The following is a 20018-nucleotide window of genomic DNA, read 5'->3' on the forward strand; positions in this document are numbered from 1 at the left end:
CAGACTCGTGCAATATTCCCTTAGTAAATGACAGTATCAGAATTAATGACACCTTTTATACAAATATATATATATAAATGTATCGACATAGCGGAAAGTTGAGACATTTTCTCATAAAATCTATCTTATGCACTGCCAGTTTCTCTGTATCACTGACCAAGCTGTTAATACAATATTAATATAACACAACAAAACAATAAATTCACGGGGAACATACCATCAATCATAATAAAAGAGATAAATATGGCATGAATTAGATTAGGATCATAATAGTGACAAAGTGATAATAACGTTTATCTGCAGCTTTTTGGCTGCTAAAATATTGTGACATTGACCAACAGTAAACATTTCCATGAAAACGTTCAGAGGAAATAAGCTTTATAGAATGACGTGCAAAGTGATAAGTACAAGGACAGTTTTGCACAAGACACGGGCGGTTTTACACAAGTATATGATAGTTTTACACAAGACATTGACGATGGAAAGTTTTACACAAGGTAGGACGGTTCACTTATTAAAATTCAAAACATTGACAGTTTTGCACATTAATTCAAATTTTTACGCAACACATGGACAGTTTTTCTCATGGTATGACAATTTCACACAAGACGCCGATATTATGCTCACAACTTGTGTACACAAGACTCGAACAGTTTTCAACAAGATATGAAATCAGTGTTTTACACAATACATGGGCAGTTTTACGCAAGACAATGACAGTTAAACGCAAGACACGGACAGTGTTTACACAAAATATGGTTAATTGTACACCAGATACTGACAGTTTTATACACATACGGCCAGTTTTATCAGAGAAAGTGACTGTTTAACCAAATACAATGCCAGTTTTAAACAAGACACAGCCAGTTTTATGCAAGACATGGACAGATGTACACAAGAAAAGGACAGTTTAATACAAGACCAAAGCAGTTAAATGGGTAGATTTATAACAAATGGACAGTTTTACATTATCCACGAAGAGTTATACACAAGATCGAACTATTTAGCTGAAGCTACAGTTTAGCTTTCTATATCCTCTTTCACAGATGGCCAAATAACTTATGAACTGTATCATCCCTCTTTTAATGTGTATCATTGATGAAATGTTAATAGCGCACCAATGGAGGATAATTGTGAAGATTTGGATTAAATGTTTGCGTGATGATATGCTATCATACACTTAGTTGCATGCAATCTTTAATTATTTCTCAACGTTCGGGAAACATTGAACCTCACTGTTCGGGAGACATTGAACAGGGTCCTCCGTGAAGGATAAATTATTCCTTATTCTTAAAATTTCCTTTTTTCATAATTGATTTGGGACAAATTGAACCAAAACAGATTCGATTCCTTTATAAAGAAATCATTAGCAAAAGAATAAAGAGTGCTGGCACCAACCCTGTAGGCTGGGATGTATGTAACTGATTTACGCCATGTAGTATTTTCACTTTTAGCCACGAAAACGCAAAAACGCGAAGGAACGACAAAATAACGAAGGTAAAACAAAATTAGCCGAAAATATCAAAGTTGCATTCAAATATTCATTACACTGATCAGATGTTTTAATGTGTGACATTTTTGGCCTTCTTCAATTTATACACATGAATAATTCACAACCTATTAACTGCCCCTTACCTCTACATGGCTTCGTTACAGCGTTCTCGGTCCCTACCCTCGTGTGCAAGTTTGAAAAGCGTCCATCGTTTCCATCGACATCCTTGTTCAATTATGGCCGAAAAAATAACTTGTAAGGTTACAAACAATGACAAAAAAAATTTTTTTTAAGGTATAGACTATTGATTTTATTTCAAAGCTTGTGATTTATTTACAACAATACAGCTGCTCCATGTGTGCGATAAGATGAAAGATACGTTTTATCAAGTTAGAATACTTTACAGGGTTTAAAGGCCCATTCAGACCCCAAGTATCAAAATAATTTTATTTTGATATCTTGAAATGTATAGATGAAATATTTGTTGCATCTTTTGCTCTTTGACAAATGGTATATTTATAAAGGTTTAGTATTTTATATGGAAGTCAAGATTTTGCTATCATTGTGACACATTATTACATGTTCAGTGCTACTTTCTTCAATTGTTTGATAACTAATATGCTCTTAATCTATTATTAAAACATAATAAAACATGTTTCCCCTTTCTAAAGAATTACGGAATTAATGATTTCTGAGGTATAATATGCCTTTAAGTAATCAAATATTGTTTGTGCCTTTATTGTGTTTTGACTTATTTACAATGACAATATTTACAGTCACACAGAGCAACCTGTGGTGTAGGTGGTGTTTTCACTCCGGATCACGACAGTAAGCCACATTGATTTTACCAGATCAGAGTTCAGCCACCGCAATCATACGCTTACACTAGAGCAAGGGAAATAAATCTAGGTCAACCAACAACTTTCTAAAATAAAGTTACACCCCTTTAATCGTGCAGGAATGAAAATTCTTTTGGTCATGGCCTAAACCCGTTGTTTATTTTCAGATATTTGTGTTCTTAAACATGGAAATAAAGTAAATAACCGTCATTTTGACCCACAAGGCATTGACAGTTTTACGCAAGACATATACAAATTTACGACTAGACATGGACGGTTTTACACAAGACAAAAGATTCGGAAAGTTTTACGTATGATACGGACAGATTTTTTATACAAATATGATGAGACATTGGCAGCTTTATATTGATAATTTATGCAAGAAACGAAAAGTTATACAAAAGGCATTGACCGCATTATACATCGACAAACTAACATAAGATATGGACAGTTTTACACAAGATAAGGACAGTCTCATATATACAACACACGGGCAGTTTTACACACGAAACGGACTGTAATGCACAAGACACGGAAATTGAGTTTAACCCAATACACAAAATGTTTTACACAAGACACGGACAGTTAAATATAAGTCATGGACAGTTTTACACAAGACACGTGCAGTTAAATAAAAGACATGGACAGTTTTACATAACACACGGGCAGTTAAATATAAGACATAGACAGTTTTACACAAGACATGTACAGTTAAATCTAAGACATGGACAGTTATACACAAGACACGGACAGTTAAATATAAGACATGGACAATTTTACACAAGACATGTGCAGTTAAATATAAGACATCGACAGTTTTACACAAGACACATGCAGTTAAATATAAGACATAGACAGTTTTACACAAGACATGTACAGTTAAATCTAAGACATGGACAGTTATACACAAGACACGGACAGTTAAATATAAGACATGGACAATTTTACACAAGACATGTGCAGTTAAATATAAGACATCGACAGTTTTACACAAGACACATGCAGTTAAATATAAGACATGGACAGTTTTACACAAGATACGTGCAGTGAAATATAAGACATGGACAGTTTTACACAAGACACGGACAGTTAAATCTAAGACATGGACAGTTATACACAAGACACGGACAGTTAAATATAAGACATGGACAATTTTACACAAGACATGTGCAGTTAAATATAAGACATCGACAGTTTTACACAAGACACATGCAGTTAAATATAAGACATGGACAGTTTTACACAAGATACGTGCAGTGAAATATAAGACATGGACAGTTTTACACAAGACACGGACAGTTAAATCTAAGACATGGACAGTTATACACAAGACACGGACAGTTAAATATAAGACATGGACAATTTTACACAAGACATGTGCAGTTAAATATAAGACATCGACAGTTTTACACAAGACACGTGCAGTTAAATATAAGACATGGGCAGTTTTACACAAGACACGTGCAGTTAAATATAAGACATGGACAGTTTTACACAAGACACGGACAGTTAAATATTAGACATGGACAGTCTTACACAAGACACTGACAGTTGAATATAAGACATGGACAGTTTTACACATTACACGGACAGTTAAATATAAGACATGGACAGTTTTACACAAGACACGTGCAGTAATATATAAGACATGGACAGTTTTATGTAAGATACGTGCAGTTAAATAGAAGACATGGACAGTTTTACACAAGACACGGACAGTTAAATATAAGACAAGGACAATTTTACACGAGACTTGGATATGATTTTTTAAAGCATAGACCGTTTAACACAAAAAGAACAGTTATACAGCGAACATGTACTATTGTACACCTGATTCTGACAGTTTTTTTTCTTCTCAAGACCTGGACAATGTTGTACACACAATTTTACTTTGAACATGAGGCTGGACTTATCTGCCTTATTTCTTGTCGTTTCGCTAAGATATTGTGAAAATGCGAAAACACAAAGAAACGACAAAGAGCAACTGTCGTCCTTTTGCCTTTTTGACTCGAGGTTGCGAAATGAAAATAAAACACAAAAATACGACATAATTGACTTTTCGTATCTTCGTGTTATCGGATTGTCGTGGCGAAAATACGACAGTGCATTGTTACACTGCAGTTCGGGGTCAAAATTGAGAAATTATTATTATTCTACATATCTACGCACTTTGGGTTCCAAAGATCTTTAGGTGCAAATTGAGTGCTGCGTAAATATTGAGGTCTGAGTTATTTTCGATCTGCAACCTTGCTAGGTCCTAAACTGTTTTTAATCTACCTTTGTTTTTGGAGAGAAAAAAACGGAAACTGATATTTTTTCAGATGACACCGCCCTTTCAACCTCTGATGTATCCCTTAACAGAGTTGTTGTGTCTCTTACTCGTGATCTTTTAAATGTCAACAAATGCCAGTGTGATTTGAATCGCATGTCTATCAATGCTAACAAAATTAAGGTCATGTATATTTCCTCAAAACACAAGCAAAATAATATTTATGTATTTCGTATAAAACGGAGTAAATTGTTTGTAGCTCTGAAGAAAAATTATTGGGTATTACAATTAATAACACTTTGTCTTGGCAAAGCCATATTGATAATGTTCCTAAGAAATGCAACTCATTGTTACATTTATTATTTCGTATAAATACCTGTACCAATGCATATATTCGACCACTTCTTGACTATTGTTGTATAATGTACGGTAACTGTACGTCTTTTCTAGAAGATAAACTCATTAAGTTCCAAAAGAGGGCTGCAGGACAAAATCTAGACAAAGATTATAACACCCAATCTGCTGAACTAGTTTCTGAACTCCGCTGGATGACCTTTTTCACAGAGGGTAAAGCTGTTATGATGTTAAAGATAATGAAAAATCAGTCGCCTTCCTATCTATTGAAAAATTTCATTTTATCGTCAGATGTATATACTCGCATTTTACGTTCATCGTCTGATTTTCAACTTTACACTCCTAGACCAAATACTGAACTATTTCGTAAGTATTTTGTTTATTCTGGACCTTGTATTTGGAACGGCCTTCCTGATTATGTCAAGTCTGCTACATCAGTGAGCCATTTTAAAACCTTATACTTGAGATATATACCACACATCGATGTATACAAATTGATAATCTCATGTATGTATTAACATGTATTTTACTAGTTTGAATTAATTTTTAGTTAACTGCAATGTTAATCAAAGCACAGAAGGCGCTGAATTTGTCTAATAATAATAAAGACTTTATATAACGAGAGAATTCATTTGGACAAACTTATCAATCTTCCATGAGGCCCTCAGAATGTCAGAATGGTGAAGGTTGTGAGATTATAAACTAATTTGTTTTTGTATAGTGCCACCAATGCTGTTTCCAGTGTTATAACTATAAGGCTAATTGCAACACTGAAATTCAATGCAATGTTTATTTGGCTTAAATAAAAAAAATAAAAAAACATGAGTTGCCTTAACTGGGATTTGAACCCAAGGCCTCTCGCTTCTTAAACGACCCCTGGACCAAGGGGAAGTTATAAGAAAACAGCCTGAAGCAAACCACATTATTCTAAATTAGGGTTTGTAATCCTTATTTATTTCGAGGTATTTTGTTCATGGTTAACCATTGTTTAACACTGATGTAAATAATCATGGAGCTTAATAAAGGCATGTATATCTGTTAGGCGATGACAATAATCCGAAGCTTCACGGAAATAGCCGAGTAATTTTCATTGATTAAGATGGTATTCATCCGCGTTACAAAATAACTTTAATATATTACCAGTAATTTGCGGAAATGTTAAAGAATTACACAATATTATAAATCTTCGACCAATCGTGAACTTTTTTTTCTTCAAAAATTAATGCGCCTGTCATTTGACAATCTTTACGCAGTGATCTCCCCTTAATTTTCGGCGTTAGTGTACTAACAGCTTCGAGGAGTTCGTGACGGACTACTTGCGGATTTGCAAATAAGCATATCAGGGTCTGAAATATCGCTACCATTATTTGCTTGGTCTGACGACCCAAACAATTAAAAATTGCATATATACCTGTGTTTCGCACTCTGGGGTCAAAATTTGACAACAAAGTGCGTAACGCAGTGCACTTTGGGGTCCGACCCTAAGTACGTTTGACCCACAAAGTGCGGTCATAAATCAGCCACCATAGACATGATTTAGTCTCCTATTTCATTTATTCATAGCATATTTATATACGATATCTATTAACTTACTTAACGATAAATTTACACGTGCAACTTGACCGCACACATTTTAACGATTTTGACTTATTAAACGATGATTTTTCACTTGAAACTTGACCGCACACATTTTAATGATTTTGACTTATTAAACAATATATTAACACGTGCAATTTGACCGCACAAATTTTAATGATTTTGACTTATTGAACGATAAATTTGCTAGGCACTTTGGCCGCACACATTTTAATGATTTTGTCTCATTAAACGATATATTTACACGTGCAACTTGACCTCACACATTTTAATGACTTTGTCTCATTAAACGATATCTTTGCACGTGCAACTTTTAAATGACTTTGTCTCATTAAACGATATATTTGCACGTGCAACTTGACCTCACATATTTTTATGATTTTGACTCATTAAACGATATATTTGCAAATGCATCTTGACCTCACACATTTTAATAATTTGACTTTTTAAACCATATATTTGCACGTGCAACATAACCTCACACATTTTAATGATTTTGACTCATTAAACAATGCATTTGCGCGTGCAACATGACCTCACACATTTAAATGATCTGACTTATGAAACGATATAGTTGCACGTGCAACTTGACCTCACACATTTTAATGATTTGACTTATTAAACGATATATTTGCACGTGCAACTTGAGTGCACACATTTTAATGATTTTGACTTATTAATTTAAACAATATATTTGCACGTTTAACTTGACAGCACACATTTTAATGATTTGGACTTATTAAACGATACATTTGCACGTGCAACATGACCTCACACATTTAAATGATTTTGACTTATTACACGATATACTTGCACGTACAACTTGACCGCACACATTTAAATAATTTGGACTTATAAAACGATATTTTTGTTGACCAAACACATTTTAATGATTTTGACTTTTTGAACGATATTTTTTGTTGACCGCACACATTTTAATGATTTTGACTTATTAAACGATTAAACGATATATTTGAACGTACAACTTGACCGCGCACATTTGAATGATTTTGACGTATTAAACGATATATTTGCACGTGCAACCTGACCGTACACATTTTAATGATGTTGACTTATTCAACGATATATTTGCACGTGCAACTTAACCAATCGCATTTTAATGATTTTGACTTATTAAAGGATATATTTGCACGTGCAACTTGACCGCTCACATTTTAATGATTTTGACTTATTAAACGATATATTTGTACGTGCAACTTGACCGCACACATTTTAATGATTTTGATTTATTAAACGATATATTTACACGTGCAACATGACCGCTCACAATTTAATGATTTTGACTTATTAATTTGAACGATATATTTGCATGTGAAACTCGACCGCATACATTTAAATGATTTGGACTTATTAAACGATATTTTTGTTGATCGCACACATTTTAATGATTTGGACTTATTAAACGATATTTTTGTTGACCGCACACATGTTAATGATTTTGACTTAATAAACGATATATTTGCACGTACAACTTGACCGTACACATTTAAATGATTTTGAGCTATTAAACGATATATTTGCACGTGCAACTTGACCGCGCACATTTTAATGAGTTTGACCTATTAAACGATATATTTTCACGTGCAACTTGACCGCGCACATTTTAATGATTTTGACCTATAAAACATTATATTTGCACGTGCAACTTGACCGCGCACATTTAAATGATTTTGATTTATTAAACGATATTTTTGTTGACCGCACACATTTTAATGATTTTGACTTATTAAACGATATATTTGCACATGCAACTTGACCGCTCACATTGTAATGATTTTGACATATTAAACGATATTTTTGTTGAACGCGCACTTTTAATGATTTTGACTTATTAAAAGATATATTTACACGTGCAATTTGGCCGCACAAATTTTAATGATTTTCACTATTAAATGGTAAATTTGTACGTTCAACTTGGCCGGACACATTTTAATGATTTTGAGTTATTGAACGATAAATTTGTTGACCGCACACATTTTAATAATTTTTGACTTATTAAACGATATATTTGCACGTGCAACTTGACCGCACAAATGAATGAGGTCTCAGCATGTGTCTGCATACGCAGTTTTAACTGTTAGGCGGCCGGCAGGCATACAACAATAGTAGACCTACATCAGCCCATACATCCGTACCCTCTGGTAATGATCTGCGGAATAATATTTTGAAAGATTTTTCTCAAAGTTATGATGAATGGTTAGGTCTATATTGATATATAGAAAGTTCTTTTAAGTTTATTAGCGTGGTAAGAGTTTATATGATTTAGAGATGGAAAATGGACTTTCTTGTTACGTTATAAAACAAGCAATCTCACATTCTGCATGTATATAAAAGTTTCTTGAAACACGATGGTATAAATTATGTATTCTATAATTTATGTATTAACTAAAGCTTGTATACATGAACAAGAATGGGTCAAAAATGATTCAAATGCTTATCAGGTGGTTTTTCTATTGAACAGATATGAAATATTTTTATTTTAATATGGCGGGAGGTGGCTTTGTTTTATTGTAATAAGTCGCTGTTGTTATAATAGTTCATTTTTAAAATACAGATTAAAGTTACAACTAAATATTAATCTTTATAAACTGTTATTTTTCAACATGTGAGAACAGCTTTTGAATCTCAGTTTGGTAGAGATACAAGTACAAGTAAATTGTATCATTCCTGCACAAAATAAAAATATGAATTTACAAAAATTTGGCATGCTTTTGCGGTAAGTTTTACTTTGATATTTTTTAAACGCTTGTAACATATGCCTAGTATTTGTTCTCAAAATAAGTAGAAACTGATATGAGTTGCTGTTGATACGATTTCTCTCATTTCTCTTTCCGTACAGGCACATATAACAGATGTTAGAGATTATGGTCCTCCGGCCGGCGGATACCTATCTTATATTATTATTATTATTATTATTATTATTATTATTATTATTATTATTATTATTATTATTATTATTATTATTATCATTATTATTATTATTATTATTTTTATTATTATTATTATTATTATTATTATTATTATTATTATTATTATTATTATTATTATTATTATTATTATTATTATTAAATATAATATGCGTATAGGTTTATTGTCTCGGATATAGTCAATTACTATATTTTAAATACAATGTAATAACAGACAATGGTACGTTTACGCATTGTACATACATAAAATTATTATTTTATAAATTCGGCCATTGAAGTTCTAATTTAAAAAATGGAAAAGTGTTTAAATTTGACGAGACCTGTTGATAATACATAATTATAAAATACTCTTTTCTCATCACGTAGGTTTTAGGTTTCATCACAAGTATTAAATATCATATCTAATAAATATCTTATGTGCTGATCAAATAATTGCAAAAAATATCGAGGCTTCTACGTGTCACATTTAAAGGCCCATTATACCCCGAAAATGCTTGAAAATATTTTGGCCAAGTGCCTGAAACGTATTTTGCTTCAATTAGTACAGCTATAGTGATTAAATATTTGGTATGGAAGTCAAAATACTACTTTTTCACATTTAGCGCTAATTTCTTCAGGTGATAAGTTTCAAAAGTTCTCAAAACCATTATTTTAAATATTTTGCAACTCATGCGTCTTTTCTAAAAATGTAATAAATTTATTCATTTTCGAGGTATAATGTGCCTTTAAGCTGGAACTTACATAATCCGCTAGTTCGTATCTATTCTGTTTTTATTTGTTTGGGTCGTCAGACCAAACAAATAATGGTAGCGAAATTTCAGAGTCTAATGCTGTTAATTGCAAATGCCGAAAGTAGTCCACTTTTTTGAAGCGGTTACTTCCCGTTATATGTACACTAACGCCGAAAAATTCAGGGGAGATCACTGCGTAATGGTCAAAGACAGGCAAATTAATTTTCAAGCAAAATAATTCCCGAATGGTCGAAGATTTCTAATATTGTTTAATTGTATTTTCTGATCGAAAATAAGTAAATACAAAGCGGACATTCAATCTCTGACACAGACGTTTACGACAAACCTAACAACAAGTAGTTCTCAAAGCAGCTTTAAACTAGCGATTTAAAAGAAAGAAATATTTTTATTTTGTTACAATTATCCAACAAATTACAACGCATTCAAAGTTTAATCAAAGGGCTGCAGCTCTATGGTATTTTCTGATCTTTGCAATCTAAATCATACTGACTATCTGTATGTACTTTCCTATATAAGTTTATTTTTATATACTATACATCTTACGCAGCGACAGCGTTTTGATTTTCTTCTATAACAGTTTGAGATTGATACATGTATATGGAATTTTGCATGAAAAAAAAAATAGAATTGCCTCGACTAGGATTTGAACCATAGGCCTCTCACACCCTCAACGAGACCGCTTATCTCTGCACCACGGCGAAGTAATACATATGTACCTTGAATAAAAACGAATACATTATGTAATTCTAAATTGAGAATTTCCATTTCGTGTTTGCAATCCTTATTAGTTTCGAGGTATTTTGTTCACGATAAACCTGTTGTTTAACACTGATGAAAATAATTTAGCGAAAATCTTCTCGCCAAAACAGTCCGACATGTATATATTCCACTACTCGGCAGTGTACTACGCTCTGGAGTATTCATTAATCGACATAGCTAAAAATGGCATTTTCATTGATTAAAATGATATTCAAGATAATCCGAAGCTTTACGGAAATAGCCGAACATTTTTCATTGGGTAAAAAAGACATTCATCCGCGAAATTTGTGATTGTAACCTCACATTTCTATTGACTAATCTAAACTTTTAATGCACTGTAATTCGTTAAATGCCTACATTAAAAATTATTCTTTCTTTTAAATTGCTGGTTTTCAAGCAGTTTTGAGTGAGAACTACTTTGCGTTGTTAGGACTGTTAGGAAATTTTGTGTTAGACCGTGGATGTTAGCTATGTATTTACTGATCTTACGATCAGAAAATACAAAAATAGCGTTGGCTTATAGAATTGACAATAAATGCACAATCACAAATTACGCGGATGAATATGATTTTATCAATGAAAATACTATTTTTAGCAATGTCGATTACCGAATACTACACAAACCAAGTAGTGGAATTTATAGATTCTACATGTCGGACTGTTTGGGCGAAAAGATTTTCGCTAAATTTTTTTACTTCAACTTTAAACAACAGGTTTATCCTGAACAAAATACCTCGAAATTAATAAGGATTACAAACCGAAATGCAATGGAAGTTCTAAATTTAGAATGACTTGATGTTAATCAGATTTTGTTGTATAACTTCTCCGTGGTGCAGGGGTAACGCGCTCGCTTAGTGAGTGAGAGGTCTGGAGTTCAAATCCCAGTCGAGGAAACTTTTTTTTTAATTCCTTTTTAAGTGTCTTTGTTAAGGAAGTAGCCATGATATGCAAGGATAAAGTGTGGCTGTCGTAAAAAGTGAACATAAATGATTTTTTGATGCAAATCTAGTTATGCAGAATTCCGTATGTATCAAACTCTGGAGCCTTGCAAAATGAATTATAATACATACAGATATACAGTACGATTTAGATTGCAAAGATCAGAAAATACCACAGAACTTGCAGCTCTTTGATTCTTTATACATATACAAGCTTATAGTAAGCTCCAGGATTATTTACATCTGTGTTAAACAACAGTTAAAGTCGTTACAAGCCCTAATTTAGAATAATATGGTTTTCTTCAGGCCCTTCACATATAAATTCACCGTGGCTGAAGGGTTTTCCAGCTCGCTTAGGAAGCGAGAGGTCTGGAGTTCAAATCCCAGTAAAGGCAACTCATTTTTTTTTCAAATGGTTTAAGTCAAATACAGTAAACGTTGGATTGAATATCAGTGTTGCAATTAGTCTTATAGCCAATTTACTACAATTAAAACGCTGGAAAGCATTGGTGGCAATATACATATAATCTCACAACCTGTACCTTTCACATTCTGAGACCCAAACAAATTCAGCGCCTTCTGTGCTTTGATTTGTTTTGTTTTTGTTTTTTCATTTCTATAAAATAGAGATCAAATAAAAAACTGCGATTGTTCTTTTAACAAACTGTCAAAAATGTGGTTTAAATTTGTGCCGAGTCGGTGTTATTAATGACCATGAAATTAATCTATAGCTTCACGTGCGCTTTAATTGACCGTGTAAAGAAAGTGTCATTTCATAAATTAATTGGTACTTGTTAATTGTTGTTTAATTGAAAAATATTATTTTGTAAACCCCTTATGTATTTTATTAATTGTATATGAAGATGAGCTGTATATGCTTAATTCAAAATAAAATATATGTTCTGTTCTGTTCTGTATTAATACCTGGGTGAATAAAGATATTTAAATTAAATTGAATTGTTAATTATTGTTTTATTACAATTCCGAGGTGACAATTCACAGCCTGATTGATTAAATTGAGATTAATACTGAGGAATGATTTGAAATATACAATGTACATGTATATATGTGCGCATATCGGAAACGCATTAAAGTGACATTATGCTCATATTTTCATAGTCAAGTTGAGCTGAAGTTCAAAAGATTGACTGTTAAAATGGTGATTGACCAACAGTTCATATTTGGAAATGTTTCGTATAAAGTTTTGTTCTGCCTAAGATATAAAAAGACTGCCCAACTCTTTTTATGAAGTGAACGTTTCGTGGATATTTACAAAATTCCGTTTGAATTCATGCGTTGTTTATTGTTAATGTGAAATAATTTTTTATATTAAAAGGAATTATTGCAAAATGAGAACTTATTTTGACATTCACCTGTTCACTCATTTATACCCGTGGATGGGCATAATGTCACTTTCAGAAATTATTATTGTATTTATTTTAAAAAATCTCCAAATAAACAACAAAATATATAGCAATGAATCATCGAATGTGTTGGCACGTGCACATGTATTTAATCAATTATTCTAGGTTTCCGAAAGTAATTATTTAAATTTATATATTTTCGAGAAATTAATTGATTGTAAAAGATTTTATATGTACTGTAAATCAGATAGCAAAAACTGTATCAGGGTGAATATCCATAAATGACATAAATAATCAATACATCAATAAATAGTGTATTAAAAGCTTGTTATATTCCCACGTGAACTCTGTGCTCTCTCAGCAGGCTTTGGCTTATCAGTAGTGTATCCTCATTACAAATAAACAAATGGGTTTAATCGCCCTATCTGATGTCCGCACCGCACTGGTGACATAGTTATAGTATCATAATAGTCTATTAAGTGCGGGAATTATTTTTTCAACACATGCTGTTGAATGTTTCAAGAATGCGGTCCTGTAAACCTAATAAAACATTGGTGTCAAATGTGTAGAGCTGCAGACTCCGCGGGAACACCTATCATGTATGAAACGGGAACACTCTCACCAACACTGCATGGTCATGATGCTTTGATTTTTGACTTCAATATCAACTATATATGTTTTCTTTCTTTCCTAGAACATTTGGTAATTTCGATCAGAAAATGTAAAACTGTCTTACTCTACATATGTATGCAAATGTATTTATTTTGGATCATTGGTGTTCGAGACTTGAAATGATAAGTCTATTGAACTCGCTTTATCATATGTTTTGTTTTTCGTTGTTGTTGTTTTTTGTTGTTTTATTCTCACCCAAAAAGCGACAATTTCCAAACGTAACACAAAACGTGTTCAATATTTTTTTAAAGAAAAATGGTTTTATAGTTTTATAGCAATCTGATTCTTATAAAAAGTTAATTCCGTATGTTACACTCGTTTATTACAATCGCCACTGGAAAACCTCAACTTCTCATCCGGCTCCCACATGCTGCTTTATAAAGTCAATAAAGTCAAATCCAGAAGTATATTCAATGATTCTTTAATGTGTTTGGTGTTTTTTTGTTGTTGTTGCTTTTGTTTGTTGTTGTTGTTACTTTACCTAATTATTTTTTTTTAATCTTCAGATAAAACCGTGTAACCTCCGGAACACAGAGTAGGGGAATACTCTGTAACTGGCACGGTTGTAATTAAAACCGTGGTAACGGGGGGGGTATATTTTGCACAGGGGGGGGGGGGTATATTTTGCACAACATGCACATTTTTTAATTTTTTATATTCTATATTCTCAAGTATTGACGCGTGCAGATTCGAGAAGTGATAAGAAATAATAAACACAATGGTTTGATAATGCCTATTTTGAAAGAAAATATTACTATATATTACATATAACTGAGAAAAAAGAAACAATCCCGAGCGTTTAGCTCTCAAAAAAATATCGTGGAAAAAAAATGTTGGATGGTGCATGCGGATGATTAATACAAGACAGCTATAATTCTATTATGTTATTTTAACTATATGTGCCTATATAAAGCGTAAAGTTGGACCGCGTCACGTTGGCGCCAGTTTTCAGTGCCGAAATCTATCATTCATCAACAAGTTAACAAACTAGTGTTTTTCCAGCGGACAACTTGCTGACAGAATTTATTATAGATTAATTATGCACGTGGAGCTCAGCTCGCAGAGACAAATGTGAACACAGTAACATTTTGATATCCTTTAAGTATAGGTTAGTGTTTAATAATATGTATTAACAAAAATAATTGGTCAAGCCTGCCGCAGGCAGGCGACCAATTATTTTTGTTAATGCATATTATCAAACATTAACCTATTTAATGATCAACATTATTTTTTCAACCAAAAACAAGGCATTTCACTAAATCACCGATAGCTCCGCCCTTTCGCTCTACAAGATGTCTACACCTTGTCAAGTTTCTAACATATCACATTTAGATAAGCTAAGTATCAACAAATAATCAGGCACATTTTTTACTGAAATGTCACAGAATTTATACCTTTATCTACAGTAAGACTATCATGTCTCTATAGAATATCTGGAAGAAAAACAGCGAGGAAAATGATGCAGTTAAGTAAAAACAATGGAGTTAAAGAAATGTGTACATCCTTTATAAATAAATGGAAAATGTGAGAAAATACATTAGATTAATAATTTATACAAATTCGTTATTAGCTCTAAGTTATTCACTAACATTTAAAATCCCTATTGATTTGCTCATTTGAAAAACAGTTTTTCTGTGTGTCAATCTAGGTTTACAGGTGGAGGGGGTCCATTTACAATGAGTTTTCCAGCCAAAAAATGTAATCATTGTATTCTTAATATCAATGATTGTAATCATTTGTCTTTGCGTGCCCCACATGTATTATCTATGTAATAAATTAATTGATTGTATCCTCACATTTAGAAAGCCTAATTATTTTTACGTTGGCATTGTTTTGCTAACCTTTATATTTTACAATTCAGAGTGTAAACCATACCTCTAACTCCTCCCTAATATAATGCATTATTGAAATTTGTTAGACTGGTTAGACGATAGATTAAGTGAATTTTATTTAGTTAGTACACATTAACCAAAGTTAGACTGAGCAGAAATTTGAAAAATACTACAATGTGATTGGACAAAAAATAATGTTGATCATTAAACTCTTTGAAAAATGTCATTTATTAATTGCTGACTGTTTTATATTTTCTAGAAAAAGTAAGCAAAACATTATTTTGTTTCATATGACAGGAATGAATTGCATTAACAATCCTAGATATTGTTGAAAACTCATTTTTTACATGCCAGATTAAGTAATTGGACCCCATCCTTGTTTGTACGTGACTGCTGAGAAAAATAATGTTATGCTTAATTAAAGAGGTGACACTTTCTATATTTTTATCTGATATCAAGTTGTAAGAGCCGATTTGCAGTTATATGGGTAAGAGTTCGATAAGACTCCCTACGGTCGTCTTAATACGAACTCTTACCCATACATAATCACAAACATTTAATTCGTTATTCTAGTAACGGCGAAGGTTTATTAAACCCCTCCATTGACCCTCAAATCATTACTGCAGGTGGTACCGTCGAGTTTTCTGTCGGTAAAACATTAAAGTTGACCCACTTCTTTTGATGTTTTCGGGGATCCTAATGGGCGGAGTTTACAACGCTTCATTTCCATGCTATAACTGTCAATCAACCGTGTGAATTGACCAATCAACATCAGATTAGTCGTCGCTAATTGGTCACAGCATTTTATAAGTATATAGCATGTACCGCTACATTTCAAAACACAGAACGTAAGCAAATGTGTAGTAATTTTAACAAAGTGACTGGAAACAAAATGGATTATCACCCTCTTAGAAATGATGTGTTGTGCCTCAGTAACATGTTTAATATGGATCTTATAAAACATCTTGACAGTCTTGTGGAATCGCCCTGTGATGGTAATAAAATGGACGATGAAGATGGACCATTATCTGTAAACATAAACTTCAACCAGGAATCTGACTGTTACTTAGAAACAATCCGGTCAGATGCTTTTGAAGAGTTCAGTAAAAATGGCATCGAGCAGGACTTAGACGAAGTGGACCTCTTTCAGTCGAAGCTTCGTGAACGTACCACAACGCCTGCGACACGACCGATCAACCCAGAACCTAGTTACAACCCGGTCGCGGTTGAATACATGAACCAGAAACGCAGGAGATCCAAGAAGAAGGCAAGCAAGACTGTCTGTGTTTTCTGCAAGAACAACAACGAGCAGCCCCAAGTATACCAGAGTCACGTTTTGAAAGATGCTGAGGGTCGGACTACTTGCCCGATTTTACGTAAATACACGTGCCCCATTTGTGGTGTAAGGGGCGGGGACGAGGCACATACAATAAGGTAACTAGTAAATTAGTATAGATTTATGCTAATAATAACTAATGGCAATCATGAACTACATGTATTATGAAAAATATCCATGTGAATATGTTAGATAATATAATGACATTAATGTGTCTGATTTCAAACACAGGCGCTAGTCACATAATCAAATATTTTACATAATCGGTCTATATATGTATATAAAGATATCTTTATATACATAGATAGACCGATTATGTAAAATATTTGATTATGTGACTAGCGCCTGTGATTTCAAATGTAAACTTTGTAGAATTATATATTAATGAACAAAATCTTATATTTTTCAGGTTAATTGATTGTTCAAGTGTTTTGAAATTAATCGCGTTTCTTTTTCTAAGAAATATAAAATAATTTTTTCCTGCTGAAATTGTGTAATGTCCTAAGTTATTTCTGCCTGTTGTAAGACTTGTAAAGATATTTTCATGTATTAGGTTAATATGTACATACACAATCAATATTTCAATGTATCTTGAAATACTTCTGTTAACAGAACAGTTCAGATGATGTGTCTTTTATATAGATATATACAACTCTTAAATTTACTGAAGGTATGTTTTGTATCTTGTTTTTTCAGATACTGCCCAAGAAACATTGGCCGGGAGTTGAACCCAGGACTTGGTCTGCTGATGAAATCCCCACGCTTGGCAACAGGGAAGACAAACCCGAGGTGTTCAAACTGACATTCCATCAACTATTGTACAGGGTTCAAACAGTGCTTTAAATATTAAAATGTGCTATAACTGCATAATGATGAAAAGGTGTTCTTGGAATTTTTTTTCGCAGTTTTGAAAGTTTATATATGAAATGTGCTTGAGAAGTTGGAGTATTGAAGTTAAAATGTTTAACTGAACTGGATTTACAATTTAAAGAATGAATATTGTCTGATTTTATATACATTATTCCCTATTTGCTGAACTGGACAGTGAAAGTGCTTATTTAAACACCTGAAACATTGAATTTCTATAGTTAAATATTGGTGCTTACAGTGTTACTAGTCACACATTTACTTTAGAAATATTTCTGTCAACCATTTAAAAACAAGCCATAATTTTTTTTGTACCCAATGTGCATAAAAGTCATCATCGATTTTTATTTGACATGTCAAACTGTTATCCTTTTAATTTTGTAAAATTGACTGTGTTATCTTTTGTTCTTTTCTTTTATTTTTTAGCTGTTTTTTTCTTAATCCTTTTTATTGCACTTGCATTTACCCCATTAGCACTTTTTTATATCAAAGTCATTGTGGTCACTGTTATAGTAACTAAACAAAGTTATTTTGTAACAAAAAATAAGTATTTATTCAAGGTTAATCGTCTTTTTGAAGATCCCAATCCCCTTTGTTACCCTTGGTGAATTAACAGTAATTTGTTTAACAGTAGAGAATGGAAAAAGTCATGCTGATTTGTTAGTTTTACATGTATTTATTAGCACCTGGCATTTGGACATGCAATGTGAAACGAAATAGTTCAGTGCAATTATCATAATATTAAGATGTATGTTTAAATTGACATTTACATCAAATTCTGAATATATATTCAAAGAAATATTGGTATTGCATACATAATAATCATTTTACTCTGGGAATTAACTTCTTTTTAATTAAACCTTCAACAAATATTTTATTTATTGTGCATAATATTATTTTATTTAATTATAGCTGATGTAGCTCCACATTTTGAAAATTTGATATTTTAGTCACAAATAATGCCTTGAAATGCAGTTAATTTGAAGTAAAACTTTCTATCAACCCTAAATTGCAGTGCATTAATAAGCATGTTCATTTCTTAAATTTTATGTTTTATTCAATTTAATGTAAATGTTTATTTAACGTTTTTTAAGAAAACTTGTACAAAGTTACATTTAGACTCTTGGTAATGAAGATTTTATTTTCTGTGTTTTAGATATTTTACCATTTCAAGCCAGGAAGTTATAAAGTTTTTTTTTAAATTGAAATAAAGTCTTGCATTTTTAGTAACCATTTACAGAATGACATAAGGCAATAGGAGACATGTCATTGAAAAATTTTATGTTGTAATTGATGATACTTAATCTACATAGTTAAATGATACCTATGTATGGTTATATATTTCCATGATCTAATGGCCGGCATCATGTGAATTGTTCTAATGCTGAATAAACTGAATTGAATTGAAATGTACAATACTTATGAACACTATATACAATTTTTGTGTATGAAATTATTTTTTTATAAAATGTTGATGTTTTTAAGGAAGTGTGTTCTACTTCAGATTCATTAGAAAAATTGCCATCCTTGTGCACAAAAATAATTTGTTACACTTGACATGTTGATACTTTTTCAAACTTATGAAGAAAGTATGTTAATATTTATACTTGAGTTGTCAGGTAAAAGTTTTCTTGACAGGTTTAATAAAAATTTCCGTTTCAATGTAATTAAATGTAATGATTTTTATCAAGATTTAAAATCAAAATTTAATATTTTATGAAATATAAGTCACTTTAAGTTTTACTTTTGAGCATATTCAAGTTTAAAATGTAAGATTGATTTTATACTACTCTGATAAAATGAGCTATGTACTTTATTGTTTAATTGGTATTTTTTTTTACTATGCAAATTGCTTTTATACTCAAGAATTATCAAAAAGCATGAAATTAGTTTTATTTAACCTCGCTCTTTAAATGGATAGGAATATATATCAAAAATAGTTACTTGGAGAATTTTTAGAGATGAAATCTGCTTCTTTCTTTTTTCCTTTTGTTTTTTTT

General features: G+C 32.0%; 1 protein-coding gene across 1 annotated transcript; it reads left to right on the forward strand.

Moving 5' to 3' along the window:
• The first annotated feature begins 16435 nt into the window (after positions 1-16435).
• On the forward strand, positions 16436-19502 carry LOC132744851 (uncharacterized). The gene is made up of 2 exons (XM_060733641.1): positions 16436-17249; positions 17848-19502. The coding sequence occupies exons 1-2, from the start codon at positions 16672-16674 to the stop codon at positions 17951-17953; spliced, it is 684 nt and encodes a 227-aa protein (XP_060589624.1). The 5' UTR covers positions 16436-16671; the 3' UTR covers positions 17954-19502.
• The last annotated feature ends 516 nt before the right edge of the window (positions 19503-20018 follow it).

The sequence above is a fragment of the Ruditapes philippinarum genome, unplaced genomic scaffold, assembly GCF_026571515.1.
Source record: "Ruditapes philippinarum isolate M1 unplaced genomic scaffold, ASM2657151v2 ctg3937_1_1_1_1, whole genome shotgun sequence".
Classification (NCBI taxonomy): domain Eukaryota; kingdom Metazoa; phylum Mollusca; class Bivalvia; order Venerida; family Veneridae; genus Ruditapes; species Ruditapes philippinarum.

Coding starts and splice junctions, on each gene's coding strand:
- LOC132744851 (XM_060733641.1), top strand. CDS start 16,672: ATGTGTAGTAATTTTAACAAAGTGACTGGAAACAAAATGGATTATCAC. Junction 17,250..17,847: donor GACGAGGCACATACAATAAG/GTAACTAGTAAA, acceptor TTGTTTTTTCAG/ATACTGCCCAAGAAACATTG.